The sequence below is a fragment of the Acomys minous genome (genome assembly GCF_964271855.1).
Source record: "Acomys minous genome assembly, chromosome: 4".
In the NCBI taxonomy this organism is placed as follows: domain Eukaryota; kingdom Metazoa; phylum Chordata; class Mammalia; order Rodentia; family Muridae; genus Acomys; species Acomys minous.
This window is the reverse complement of record NC_140486.1, coordinates 113,822,615-113,836,385: the sequence shown is the minus strand read 5'-3', so window position 1 is coordinate 113,836,385 and position 13,771 is coordinate 113,822,615. Positions and strand designations below refer to the sequence as shown.

General features: G+C 49.3%; 1 protein-coding gene across 6 annotated transcripts in view; it reads right to left on the bottom strand.

Moving 5' to 3' along the window:
* The window catches only part of AGAP1 (ArfGAP with GTPase domain, ankyrin repeat and PH domain 1), a 431,164-nt gene that overhangs the window by 156,409 nt on the left and 260,984 nt on the right, over nucleotides 1-13,771 (bottom strand). For all 6 annotated transcript variants that reach the window (XM_084779501.1, XM_084779502.1, XM_084779503.1 and 3 more), the window contains one exon: nucleotides 4,094-4,198. In XM_084779501.1, the coding sequence (XP_084635627.1) occupies nucleotides 4,094-4,198 (105 nt within the window). The remainder of the gene's footprint in view (nucleotides 1-4,093; nucleotides 4,199-13,771) is intronic.

The following is a 13,771-nucleotide window of genomic DNA, read 5'->3' as shown; positions in this document are numbered from 1 at the left end:
TGTCAAACGGCTTTCCATGTGGGAGCAAGAATAAGGTCTTATAAGCCTGGGACGCTGTTGTCCAGGGGGTGGCTGGAACAGGCATGGAAGGACTGTGAGTGTAACTGCACTCTCTCCACCTCAGGAAGTACGAGGTCCATGCTGGCTGATGTGGGGTGGGATGTGGTGGGGAGGGGTGATCAGAGAGTCCGGCCCCTCCTCCCTCAAGTCTCCCTGTGATACACACCCGCTGTGCACCATGGGAGGGTGGTGGTGCTGCGAGAGGAACTGCTAGTTACGGCAGGCTCTTTCCCCTGCAGCCAGAAAGATGTCTTTCACAAGACCTGGTTAGGAATCATCTCAGATCTCTTTCTGGCGTTGTTTCCGTCAAGCGGCTTTCTGTCTGCCCGTCATAGCTTCAGCAATCAGCATTCTGACGACAATTTCCAGAGTAACTGACAGCCAACGCAGAAAAGCACCGGAACTCAAGGTTCATAGTACACTTAACCACTCAACCTCTAACGGACCTGTACAGTAAAAAGGAGTCCCTCCCAGAGCCTAGTTCTGATTTCGTGTCTGGGAAGAAAATACAGGGTGGATCTGCTTTCGAGAGGGTACCAGGAAGAAGAAAGGAACCTGAAGAAGGCTAAACAATTCATACACATCAGGCTGGTGCAGAGGGGAGGGCTGGGCACAGCTGCCAGGCCTCTTGCAAGGAAGGCAGAGCCAGGCCTGACTGCAGTACGTGTTCTCGGACAGGGTCTCATAATGTCATGTCTACGGTTTGCAGGGCTCACTCTTACAGGCCCACTTAGGAAGCCCACCACACAGAGCCGACACCAAGGGGAGGATCGTCAGTCGTGCAAGTGGCTGCTCCCCCGACACAGAAGATGAATAGGTGGCCTTGCTGTGCTGCAGAGCCCCAGGGCAAAGGTTCTTTCTCATTATCCCCTCCATTTTTTCCATCATGGTGCTCCCTACGGCTCATATTTAAGTCCACAGAGAAGGAACCTAGGGAATTCAAGGCACACCGCCCTGCACCCACCCCAACAAGATCCATCAATGAGCCTTAAACCCACGAGGCCCTCGCATATATCTCCTCCGCAGGACAGCTAAAATGCATCGGGCCTTGGAGTTCTTGGAGATGAGGGATAAGATTTTTTAAATTATTATTTTATCTCATGGGTATAAGTGCTTTGCATGCTTGTGTGTACCATATACTCAAAGAGGCCAGAACAAAGTGTTGGACCCCCTAAAACTTGAGTTAGAGATGGTTTTGAGTTAAGGTCCTTTGGAGGAACAGCCAGTGCTCTTAAAGCTGAGCCATTTCCCAGCCCCAAGATGGATATTAATAATAATAATTATCATTATTATTTAGAAAGAGAAACCACAAAAGAACAAGCCACTGGGTCAATAGATCAAGGTACCAGCAGGTTTCTGAGTGAACAACCCACGGAGCCACCAGGCTTGCTCTTGGCTGCTTTAGTTGGGCTTAAATGCTTGGAGCTGTCAGGACATAAGCCCCGGCAGAGGTGAAGCAACAGACGTGGCTGGTCTGCCCTGGAGCAGGGTGACCCATGACGCCCTGTAACTTCCAGCCCTCTGCCCAGGACTCCCCCAGTCCCGAGAAAGCCAGGGCTCCATAGTCCCTGTAAGTGCACTCAGTCTTATTTGGTTGGGTGTCTTCCTGCTCCCTAACCTGGGCTCTTGGTTTTACTTGCTCAGTATCAGCTAAGAAAGAAAGAGGAAGGAACTGAGTGGGTTTGGGGAGACTCCAGTTTTAGGTCCTCCGTGTAACTAAGTGATCCCCCTTGGCAGCTTCAGTCTCAGGTGGGCTTTTCCTTGGCTATCCGATTCCACTAGCTTTTCATTTTGCTCAGTCTGGTGGAAATTTCTGGGTGCCACACTCCAAAGGGCAGTTATCACCAAACTTCCTAGCTAGTGAGTGATCTTCTGGGTTTCCAGAAAAGACAGCTGGCAGCCACATTCAATGACAATGGAGAGCAATTGTGGCCAGTGTAGGGCCTAGACACCAGTGCCTATCTTCCAACTTCTAAACAGGCCACACAGCCCATACCCAGCGCTGACCTGCTGCTGAACAGCCAATAATGGGGCATTTCCCCATGCTGGCCCCATGACGAAGGTGGGCACCAGTCTGGGAACTACTATTTTCTAGGAAACACAGAGCAGAAGTTGGCCATCACACATTTCTCCTGTGCCTCTGCCCTCATCTCTCTGCTTACAAAATAAGGGCGGGTACCACCCACGGCCTCGGGGAAATAAGATGTGTGTTGGAATGGAAGGGCAGGGCTGGGCTAAGGTACCACTGGACAGGAATGTTCTTCTGGAGACAACAAGTAGCTCTGTGACAGGAAACAGGAACCTGAGTAGTTTCATTCCATATATTCCATGGGGACAGAGGGGACATCGTGTAGCCTAGACTACATACAGGGCAGAGAGATGGTGAGCCACCAGCCAGATCTGCCGTGTTACTTGTCACCAAGTCCCAGCTTTGCTGTCGAAGGCAGGTGAAGCACAGGGATGATAACGAGGTCTCTGGTCTCTGACAGGATCTGAGAAGAACAAGAACCAGGCCAGGGCAGCCTTCCTGGTAGATGGGGCCGATCCAGGGCTGGGAAGGGCCTGGAAAGGCTCAGCACTGCGATGTGTGCTCAGGGATGGAATCTAAGTGTGGAAGAGCCACACAAGCAGGAGTGCTGGCTGGAAAAGGCATGGGCCCTCAACAGGTGGGGCTCCAGAAACAGGCAGTCCGCCCTTGTGCAATTGAGGCCAGCTGGAGAACAAATCCATTCCCAAGACAAGCTGGAGACAGAGCCATGCAAAGAAGGGTCCTCATCTAATGAAGACTATTTATCTACACATGAACACGACTGCACCTTAGACTACAGAAGAACCTAGAAATATGTCTGTAATATGTATCTTGTACACACACACACACACCCCTTAAGATGGGGCTATACAGCCATATATCCACTGTCACACTGAAGACACTATACATCTAGAATGTCCTTAGTCCAACCCATCTCAGTCTTGTGCGTCAGCCTGCACTTGGTCAGATTCATCTAAGACAGCGTCTGTTTCACAGTCACATTCTGACTGCCTCATTGCTCGGCTGAGGATGGTAATGAAATGGCTGTGTTGGAATGTTTTCACGGTGCTGTCCAGGCAAAACATCCTGCATGGGACCACCATAAGTCAGACACTGCCTGCAGACTGACAGTCAGGCACGCTGGGCACCCTCACTGGCACTGTAAGCCAGCCAGGCGCGGGGCACTGAAGCGGATGCTTTCTAGTGTGGTTCTGAAAGGTACAGATAAGGCTGTAAGCCAAGGGGGAGAAGGAGTCACACCAGCTACAACCTGCAGGAGGATAGATACTATGTGTCACCAAGCATTGGGGGGTGGGCATTTAAAAAGTGAATGCTCTTGAGTGTGCAGGGGCAAAGTCTCTTGCCAAAGGCCTTTTGAGGAGATAAATGCGCACCTGGGTCCTAGCTCTGCAAACTGATTCCTGGGAGTCCGTCTTAGGGATACAGGAAAGGACACAGAGATACTAGGAGAAAGCCCATTCAGGGTCACTTACACAATAATGGAAGAGGGAGGCCAGATTTATTTGCCAAATGCTTCTGCTGTGTTTTGAGATACTGGTGAACCACCCAGACTACATCCATACAGTGGAATAAAAATCAAAATGGTGCCCTGTACTTGCTGTCATGGAGGATGCACATGACCTATTAACATCGGTGAGGTGAGCAGGCTGTGGGATGTGCACAGTGACACAGCCAACCGTACCCCAGCAGTCATAATCGCAGGGAGTGGATTCAACCCCTCACTCAGTATGCTTATTTTTAACATTTTGTTAACAACTGCACTTTTAAAAGTATTTCAGTGTTTAAGAACATAACAGCTCTTGAGAGCAGGACACCTGAGCTAAGGGAGGCCTGAGGGACTTTCTGCATTATCTACACCTCAGGGGACCTAATATTGCTGTCCTCTTCATACAGAGGCAGAGGGCTGTCCATGGCTCTGCCACCACCTCTACCCCATGTTCACATCAGAAGGCACCACTAAGTGTGCCATGGAGCTGTACTCACGTGTAAACTGGGGTGGTAGGTCAGCACGCCGTTGTCGCACAGGGTGACGTACTTCTTTTTCCACTCTTTGTTTAATGACTTGCCACTTCGCTTCAGCAGCATGCCCTGTGGAGGAAGAGAGGCAGATGTAAGGTTGCGGATGCGAACGAAACGGGGTAGAAGATACAGAAGGATTCACATCGATGTAAACTTTGTTTTTCAATTTACATTTTTAGGGGAGATTATCCTTGTTTTTAGATCTAATTTGGGTTTTTCCTTCTCCTTCCTATGCAACAGTGTAGGTGGTATCTGAAGGCTGAACTTTGCGATAGACTGTGACTATCTACTGTTGATTGACAGCTGCAGTGGACATCCTAGCTGTCCATCGAACTCCCCACAGAACTGAGTCACAGCAATGGAAAGATGCTTTTACTCTTTGCTTGTTGGCTTTTGTGGCACTGGGGATTGCATATTTGAGGAGAGTCCTCTCCCATGCCTCGTGCTCCATGCCCTAGGCACCAGGCCCCATTCCCCTGGCCCCTGGCCTCCGGCCCCTACCCCAGTCCAACATTTTAAACACAGAACCTGCACCTTCTACAATGAAAATGCATCAATGACTTTCTCATCACAATTTTATAAACACGACAATTTCATGTTACAATTTCTTTACAGAATTTTAATTTAGTCAAACTGAAATTCCATTTGCAAACTTTTAGTAACAACATTGGGTGGGTGAGCAGTGTGTAATTCACCTCAATCGATTTTTAATGAAGTCCCATTAAGATTTCTGGGAAAGCTTTCAGAATTCGAAACTAACATATTTTGGAAGTCACACGCGGCCTAGCCTTCCCTGGATGCTGCTGCAAATGTGTTCCTGGTCTAAGAGCCAATTCCCAGCAAACCTTGCATCTGCTCACAGGCTTTCCTAGGTGAGGAAGATGGACTGGCAAGCCAGAGTGGGGGTCAGGCTAACAGACCAGCCTTGGGCTGCCCTCTTCTCAGCTGCAGCTTTTGTGGCAGGTTTGCCCACTCCTGTACACATGCAGTGAGGAACCCTTGTGTCCATCAATAAACTGCCACAGTTATATTAACAGAGGAGAAGAGGTGTGTCTAACAGGGGCAAATTCAGCCAGACACAGGAAGCAGGAAGTTACAGGTCTTCAAATGTTTCTTGGCCCCTTGGGGACACAGAGGCAGCCCTCCACTGCCTTCCTGGTCCTACTCTTCACCAGGAATCTCAGCGTGGGAGAAAATCAGGTCAGTCTGCACACATGACACTGTGAGAACACCGCAATGTTCACTCAGACTGTAAACAAGCTTCAAATCCTAGCGTGGGGATCTGGTCCATTCGTACCTGTTCCAGAGAGATCCGAACCACCCACAAAGAAACCCCAGGAAGGCCACTGCTCTGCAAGATTTTAGCGTGTAAATAAAGCACATGACAAAAAGTGACAGAGGGGAAAATGTTTATGCTGCAAACTAAGGCAACAGAAGATTGATTCCCGCACCCCACCCCCCACGCATGGTACAAATGGATAGGAGACCAAGTCACTCCCATGGACACAGTAAAAAACCTTCAAGCCCTCACATTCCCTCCCCACGGGCAGCTCCCACTCTTAGCCCAGCAACACAGAGCCACACCCAAGATCTCTCATGGGCTCCCATTTTCCCATCATCCACTTGAGATGGAATTTCAACAAAACAGAGGGCTGGGGGTCATTGCAATGTCACCAGAAGATTAGGGCTGCTGCAGGCTTCAGAAGGCCATGTCCTTCCTGCTCAGGCAAGCACCCGCAGATGTCTAACACAACTCCTTTGGGAGGCTCGTAACCACTTTCATGAGCCAGCCCTACGCTCCTAATTGTCCTTCCACCAGTGAAGGCTACAGGGAAAAAGAGGAGAAACTAGCCAGTCTGGAGCCAGGTGGAGGGGCCCTCACAGTTATCTGGGGAACTAAAAGAAGTAATCTATTTTTTAAAGACTTTAAAAAATATTCATTTATTTATTGTATGTCTGCTTCCGTGTGTGTGTGCACATGCACGCGTGTGTGAGTGTGGGTACTTGCACACAAAGACCACTAGAGAGTGTGCAAGAATCAGTTCTCTCTTTTTACCATGTGGGTTCCAGGATTAGAACTTGGGTCAGACTTGGCAGCAAGCGTCTTTACTTGCTGAGCCATTTTGCTGGCCCCAGGCTGATCTATTTTGTTGCTAGGAAAATAATGTCACTATGAAATAAAACATGAATGTTGACAATCGTGAGTAAGTTCCACTGCTCCCTGGAGGACACTGTTGTCTTATCAACACTGTAAGAGTCAGTGGGCCTGAAGGAGACGGACCAGTCCGAGGGCTATCTTTTTTGCCTGCCTTCCTCGGCCGCACTGATTTAATTATGTAGCCTACCTCTGCCCGTCAAGGCTATAGGAGGGACTGGGAGGCCTCCGCCTTCCCACTCACATGACCCTCACATTGGCCAGCAGCAGGGTCCCAATGGGCTTCTTCTTTGGCCTGAGCACTGGCCCAGCACCTGACCTCCTTGAGCACTGACATGCTCACTCTCTCTCTTACTCGCTCACCAGCAACCACAGACCTGAGGCAGCAAACCAAGAGATGCAAGGCTCCCCCTTGTAGACCAGACTCTGGGCCACACAGGCAAAGACATGCACGGCTACTGTGAAGTGGCCTCCTCCTCCCATCATTACACCGGGCTGTGAATTTTCTGGTTCTCAGCCACAGTGAACAAGTTGCTCTCACAGCAGAGTCTCAGCCATTGCCTGACTCAACCTCTCTCCCTCCCTTCCAATGCACAAATACAAGGGCTGGTGCACCTGTGACAGGGTCGCTCCAGAGCAAGGTCAGATTACGTGACTGCGGGGGAGGCAGGCACCTCTACTTCACAGCTCTCCACAGTTTACAAAGCTGTGCTTTAGCTTCCGAGGAATTCCAGCTTAGCTCAGGAACAAGGCTGGATGGGCTTCCCTTCTGGTCCGGCCTGGGGACCCTGCCTGACTCTCAGATTTTCACAGAATACAGTGCATTCAAGCTGGGCACTGTTGTGCATGCCTTTAGTCTCAACCTGCACCAGAGCAGGAGAAGCAGCCAGGTGTCTGTGAGTTCAAGGCCAGCCTGGCGTACATATCCAGTTCTGAGACAATTAGGGCTAAATAATACGACTGTCTCAAAAACAATAAACAAAACAACTTACAAAAGACAGCATGCATTCAGAGTGAGAAAAAGCCTGGACCTCACTCCTAGCTGCAGAAAATCCAAGGACACTCCTTAAACAGCACTGCATCTGGCTGTGGAGGAAGGGCTCTGTTGGTTATCCTGACGGCAGGCAGGCAGCATCCACGACTTTGAACATTTCCCAGGCAGGAGGAAAACTGGTGAGCGTGGTGGGAGTGACTCTCTACCTACAAGCAAACTCCAGGAACAGAGTACAGAGGGCTGAAGGGGCTTGAGGTTCAGTCTTGCTGGAGAGTCTGCAGCTAGGACACAACATGCCAGGTGCCACTGCTGTTGGGGTGTAGCAGAGAAACAGAGGGCAGGCCAGGCCTGCTGTGTCCAGATGTCTCCTTGATACAAGAAACACTGGACTTGCCTTAGAAAGCACATTGGTAACATCTCAGAGGACTTTTGCACAGAGTGCAGATCAGTTCATCCTGTCTGGAGGATACCTACAGGTGGGTTTTGTGTGTGGGACTTCTAGGCAAGAGTCCTGGCTGTACCAGACCCTGGTGTCTTAGAGCCTAAGAGCAAATAAGGAAGGACCCTATGAGACAACACAGCACAGGAGTGGAGAGACAAGTGATTCAATGCCGGGCCACAGGCTGCACGAGAGAACTGCAGCCAACACACTGAGAGTCATGCTCCAACACACATCAGCAGCTTCCTTGGACAGATCAGGTCCTCCAGAGTACAGAGCCCTGGACATTAAGACTTCAGCCTGACAACCAGCATGTGATTAGCCCAGCAGGGACACCCCCTGTGGCCACATCTTGATCCACACAAGGGCTGTTAGCCAAAGGTCTTACAAACACAGACCATTTCTGTTGTGAGCATCACTGGACCTGGAGGTTCTAAAATGTGAAGTGCATACATATGGTGACCACTTGGCAGCCCATAGACACAGAAGCAGGGCAAGGCGATGGTACAGCGAGGTGAGAAGAGGCCTGAATTACAAGTTAGACTTAAAGAGTGACCTCCTCCTTGGCAGCTACATATGGAGGCTGGAGGAAGACATGGTGTAGGCACCTTCTATCTCAGGACCAAAATGTATGCCTTATCCCAGGGTTGTCTCGCAAAGATCCAGTTTTCAGTATGCCCCAGCATCCATTTGGGGCCCATGTCAACAACAGCTGTTCCCCTAAATTGTTTCTATTCTATAAGGCCATGTTCATTTGATGGGGTGTGATTAGAGTCATCAAAGGACCCCAAGTAAGGGCACCAGCACATTACATGATTTAATCATGTATTATTTTCCCTTCTCCAGTTCACACAGAGTGATAATCATTCTTTCAGTATAAAGAGCCAGAGGTTAGACCATAAGCTCCACATCTGCCGGGAGGATATGCTGCGCAGCCTCTGCTTATGGTTCTCCAAGCTCTACTACGGCATGGAGTGGTCAGAGAGTCCCAGTGTGAACAGGGCCTGTGGTGGCCAGTGATCCACCCATCTCTGACAACCAAGAGAAAGCAGCAGGCCACACAAAAAACAGTTCATTTTAAAATTTCAGAGGACAGAAAGCTAGTCCCGCCAGCCAGGAGATGACAGAGGCCGGAAGGCTCCTGGCTGTCTAGACACAGGCGGGCGGCTCCCGTCAGCGCGTGCAAATGGCCCTTATGATTCTAAGTCTCTTTGAGTGGCTGTAACCTAGGGCAAAACTGCACGGCAGAACGTCAAGATGCATCCTTTGTCCATCTTTCAGATGCCAATCTGGTACACGTGAAGACAATCCTTGCCGGCCAGCACAGCCACCCATTTGAGAATGCTCCATTTCACCGTAGGGGGGCTGCAGAATTTATTTGGATATTGCTAAGTTTTAGGACAATACTGGGCTCCACTCAAGAGACTAGTCTGTTCCCTGCACACAAAATCGTTAGTCTACAGAAAGACAGAGCGTGAAACCATTAGCCTGCAGGAAGTGTCTGAGCACTTGGACACTGTGTAAGTCCATCATCTCACACTGACTCTGGTCTGTCCAGCTGACTGACGTCAAGCAATGGCAACCAAGGAACAGGCACTGTCCACGTACATTTAACACTTGTTAAAGCCACTGAGGGGACCAGAGAGATGGCTCAGCAGTTAAGAGCAACTGTGCATCTTCCAGAAGATCAAAGTTTAGCTCCTAGCATCTACACAGGATGGCTCACAGTCCTCTATAATTCCGGTTCTGGTGGATCTGACTTCCTGTTCCGACTCGACACTTGCACTTGCGTGCACACGCGCGCGCGCATACACACACACACACACACACACACACACACACTTTTAAAAAATAAATCTTAAGAAAAAAGAGACAGGGCAGTGACTCCACTTTGTCCTCAATCGTGATGTCACGAGAAATGACCAAATGACTGTTCAGTCCATTCTAAAGTGTACCATGCAAATTGGCATCTCATACCATTGCATATGAGAAACAAATACTTTGTGGCATTGATGTGGACACTGCCAGCCGGGAGGCCAGCAGGACTCAGGGATGTTAGTGGGGCTCTGAGAAGAAGGATGCAATGTCACCTGAGGCTGGGCAAGCAGGACCAGGACTCAGGCCAGCGGAACTTCCAGCAAACACAGAGTCCAAAAGCCTTGTAAAATTCCATCCTGATTCTGTGTACATGGCAGCAAGGTTTTCATACTGAATTCTGGAAGCAATGTTGGCCCCAACTATGGAGGAGAAAGAGGCCAGACGAGTTTCCGAGTGGAGAAGTAGAGAAGAGATACCCAAGTTCAAACACCACTGCATCCATCACAAAAGAGCTCCTTGGTGCCAGCTTCTCCTACCAGTAAGAACTTCTGAAGGAAGACCTTTAGAATCAATGGATCAATGCATCCAGTGAATCAATGTCTGGATCAAATGCAGACAACAATGGCCAGTTAAGACCTGGGAAGGAATGAGGTGTGGCAGTCGCATCCTTTTTTCTTGAGAACTTTGGAAAAATTCCAACAGCCCGCCAGTTGTCTTTTGTCTAGAGCTGGGGCTACAGACGGCAGAAAAGTTTTTGTGCCATGGAATGGACTACACCTTAAAACAATGAAGGTCAAGTAAAGTTAAAAAAAAAAAAAAGATTATACAACCTTGAACTAAAATGCTAGAGGGTTCAGAATGAAGCCTGGTCCCTGGACTCTGATTCAAGGCACGGCAGGAAGGAGGCAGGGCAAGGTGGCCACACAGCAGCAAATACACGCCATTTCTTGAGGAAGAGAGAAGAATCAAGGACCTAGGACTCCCTGTGCCCAGGGTACATTAGGAGCTGGTACCCAGCTGAACTTTAGTACTCCCACAGACCAGTTATTGCCACTTGCGCCTCCTTCCTCTCCACCTTTTTAGAATAGAGAGATCTGATGTAATTCTGTCACTAGGTCATCACTACATGGGCTGTGGGTGTAATTCAATTCATCTCCTGAATCCCCTGACTCAGTCAGCAAGGACTTCCTCCAGGTGTGCCTGTGTAGAGGACCATATTGTGGACTTCCGGTCTGAAGTCTCAAAGACTTGAGACTCTGGAGATCCTGGAATGGGCTGTGGGAGGGTAGGATGAAGCCAGAAGACTTCAAACAAGGCCTTTGAGCACCCTGGCCGGGTGTTGTTCGCACCCATATAGCTGCTGGTTTAATTTAACTGCTAAAGTGTGCTGTGGATGACCTGTGCTAGTTCCACCCTCAGCTGGAAAGAGCTGGACAGATCCGGCTTTCATGTCCCATGTGATGTCAACACTGTCCTGCTATAGGCCCAGAGACTGCCCAAGGGGAGCACCAGGTACCTAAAGGATGACTGTAGCTTTGCCTTCCTGCTGACCTCCATCTCCACCCTTGCTGATGCTCTGGACATGTGAGCCAAGAACTCTGGCGCTCTAGCCCCAGAGGCACTCGTGGAGCACAGAAGAGCTGTTGTCCCCAGAACCCCAAAGAATGCAACAAATAACAAATAACAAGCCACTGTTGTTTTGAATGACCAGGATTTGGTTCAGTTACCTAGCTCGGGATAGCCAAAACACCAAGGCAGAGTGACAGAAGCAGACATCTGGGTTTGCACTCATGGCCTGGAGGCTCTGTTGCCTCCCTGGGAGCCACTTCTTCCCTAAACCTACTGTAAGGCTCCCAGTTGGGAGTTCTATGTTTGCGTAAGAAATTTAAGGGCTTTGTGACAGCTCACATTATTCCTCGGAAGTGGCCAGTGTTACTCTAATTGCTACACCTGACTCACTGACACACTGCAAAGACTGTGGTTAAGATGCTCTACAGACATCCTAGGGAAGGGATGGCTCCCTTTTTGCTCAGGTAGCCTCCGTGCACAGCAGCAGGAAGCAGCTCTGTCTACCACACTGCGATCTCTTTATTCGTCATGTGTACGCTTCTAGCCCCAAGAGGTCACCGAAAGCCAAAAGCAATGTTAAGTGTACAAGCTTTAAATAACTTACTAAGTTAATGTAATGAATGTAAGTGCGATCTGAAATCCATCACTCACTGCTGGCCGCAGCCCCAAGCTGTGATAAAACACCACTCATAAATTTATATTAAAACTCTGCTCAATAGCAATTATTTACCAACAAAGATTTATTGACTGCATTAGAGTCTGGGATCAGTCTTTTGAGTCTCTGGGGCTGAATAGCGCTGGGCTCCACTCAAAGGATTGTCGTGACAAATAGGGAACAGTTGATGGCTGGGCTCCACCATGGCTGTGGAGCGCCAGCTGAGACATGGCCACACATGTAAAGACCAGATGATCAGCCAGCTCGGCCAGCCGAGTCCCTTCAGCATGCCCCTCAGCTCGTTTTACATACATCTGGGCCATGCATGTGTCTGGTTTAAGAACAGCACACGTGAGATTTAACAGGGACTGAAAATGAGCTACTGTGTATCTGAGAGAATGCTGACGGCTTTTCCCTAATCAAGTGTAAAAGGACAATGGTTTGTCGTGGGAGGTTTCTACTTATCCAAAACCAAGTGGCGTTTACTGGATGTAATACAGTAGTAATACAGACCCAGCTGCTCAGAAGGCCAAAACGAGCATTCAAGGTGACAGTGAGTCCCTGGGGTGCACAACGAAACAGCTCTCAGGAACAAACCCAAACCCAAACAAAGGTCTGAGTTCTGTGCGGCTCTAAAGCAAGCAGGCATCATGTCTGAACTACTTGACAAGATTCTCATCATAGGAGCTAATGGCTTCTGCAGTGTCTCAGAGAAAAGTGAGTGTCTTCAGCTGACACCACAAAGATCTGGCTGTCAACCACTAACCTGCTGGATTTACAATAGATATTCTTATTCTAATTACGATTTCCCCCAATTATATCAGTCAGCTTGCTATCACTGTGACACAGAGTCCCCAGGAGGGTCAGTTTATGAAGAACGTTTGTTTTGCCTCCTGGATGTATAAGTTTCATTCTGGGGGTGAGGGGCCCTCTTGGCTTCATTGCTCTGAGCCTATGGCCTGACAGCTCATTGTGATGAGAGTTCATAGAGGTCTGTTCACCTCATGGTGCCCGGGAATCAAAGAAATAGACCGGAAGGGCTGGATGACTTTCTCCCTCAAGGACATATACCCAATGACCTAACTTTCTCCTACTGGGCCCCATGTTTTCATGGTTCCACTGTCTCCTTATAGAGCCACAGGCTGGTGACCAAGCCTTTCCAAATGTGGGACTTGGGGGGGGCACTTATATAAACCATAGCATGTATATTACATCTGGCTGTGGAAACCTAAAACAAGTGGTAGGCAGGTGCCAGGAGCACCATGTTTAATGTGTTTCATGTGTTCCTGCATCCAGCACAGAAATGGGTCCCCCGTCCACCCTATTCTGCTTTCTCTCTTTCCCTCTCCTCCATCTGCCCTCCCTCTCTCTTTTTGGTTTTTTGAGACAAGGTTTCTCTGTGTAGCCTTGGCTGTCCTGGACTTGCTTTGTAGACCTGGCTGGCCTCGATCTAACAGCGATCCGCCTGCTTCTCCCTCCGTCCCCTCTGTGCTGGGATTACAGGTGTGTGCCACTGTGTCTGGCTTCTACCTTCTCAATGTGCAAAGCTTCCTCGTGCAGAAGACATGAGGTCCAAAAAGAGGCCTGGACCTCAAGACATAGGAAATGAGGGAGCGGCACCTCTGTGGTGGGCTCAGGAGGCATAGGCATCCCTCCTGCCAGCCAGTCATCCTGGCCCAGCTGGAGTCAGTGCTGATCCTAAGCACTGAGTACTTATATCTGACCCATATCAACTGTGAGGCTTTCAGAGTCTTTATCTGTTTGCATAGTAAGAAATTTAAGGGCTTTGTGATACCTCAAATTATCCCTCTTGTCTTACTCAGAAATGGCCAGGGTTGATCTAATTGCTGCACTTCAGCTACTGATGCATCAGAGAGACTGTGATTGTAATGATCCCCAACTAAAACCCATCAAGGTCCCAGGCGGGCGCTTGCATTTTGTTTAAGCACCACCTTTGGTACAGCAGAGAGCAGCAGTGCCTGTCATTGCAGCCTCTTGTCATATGTGATCCT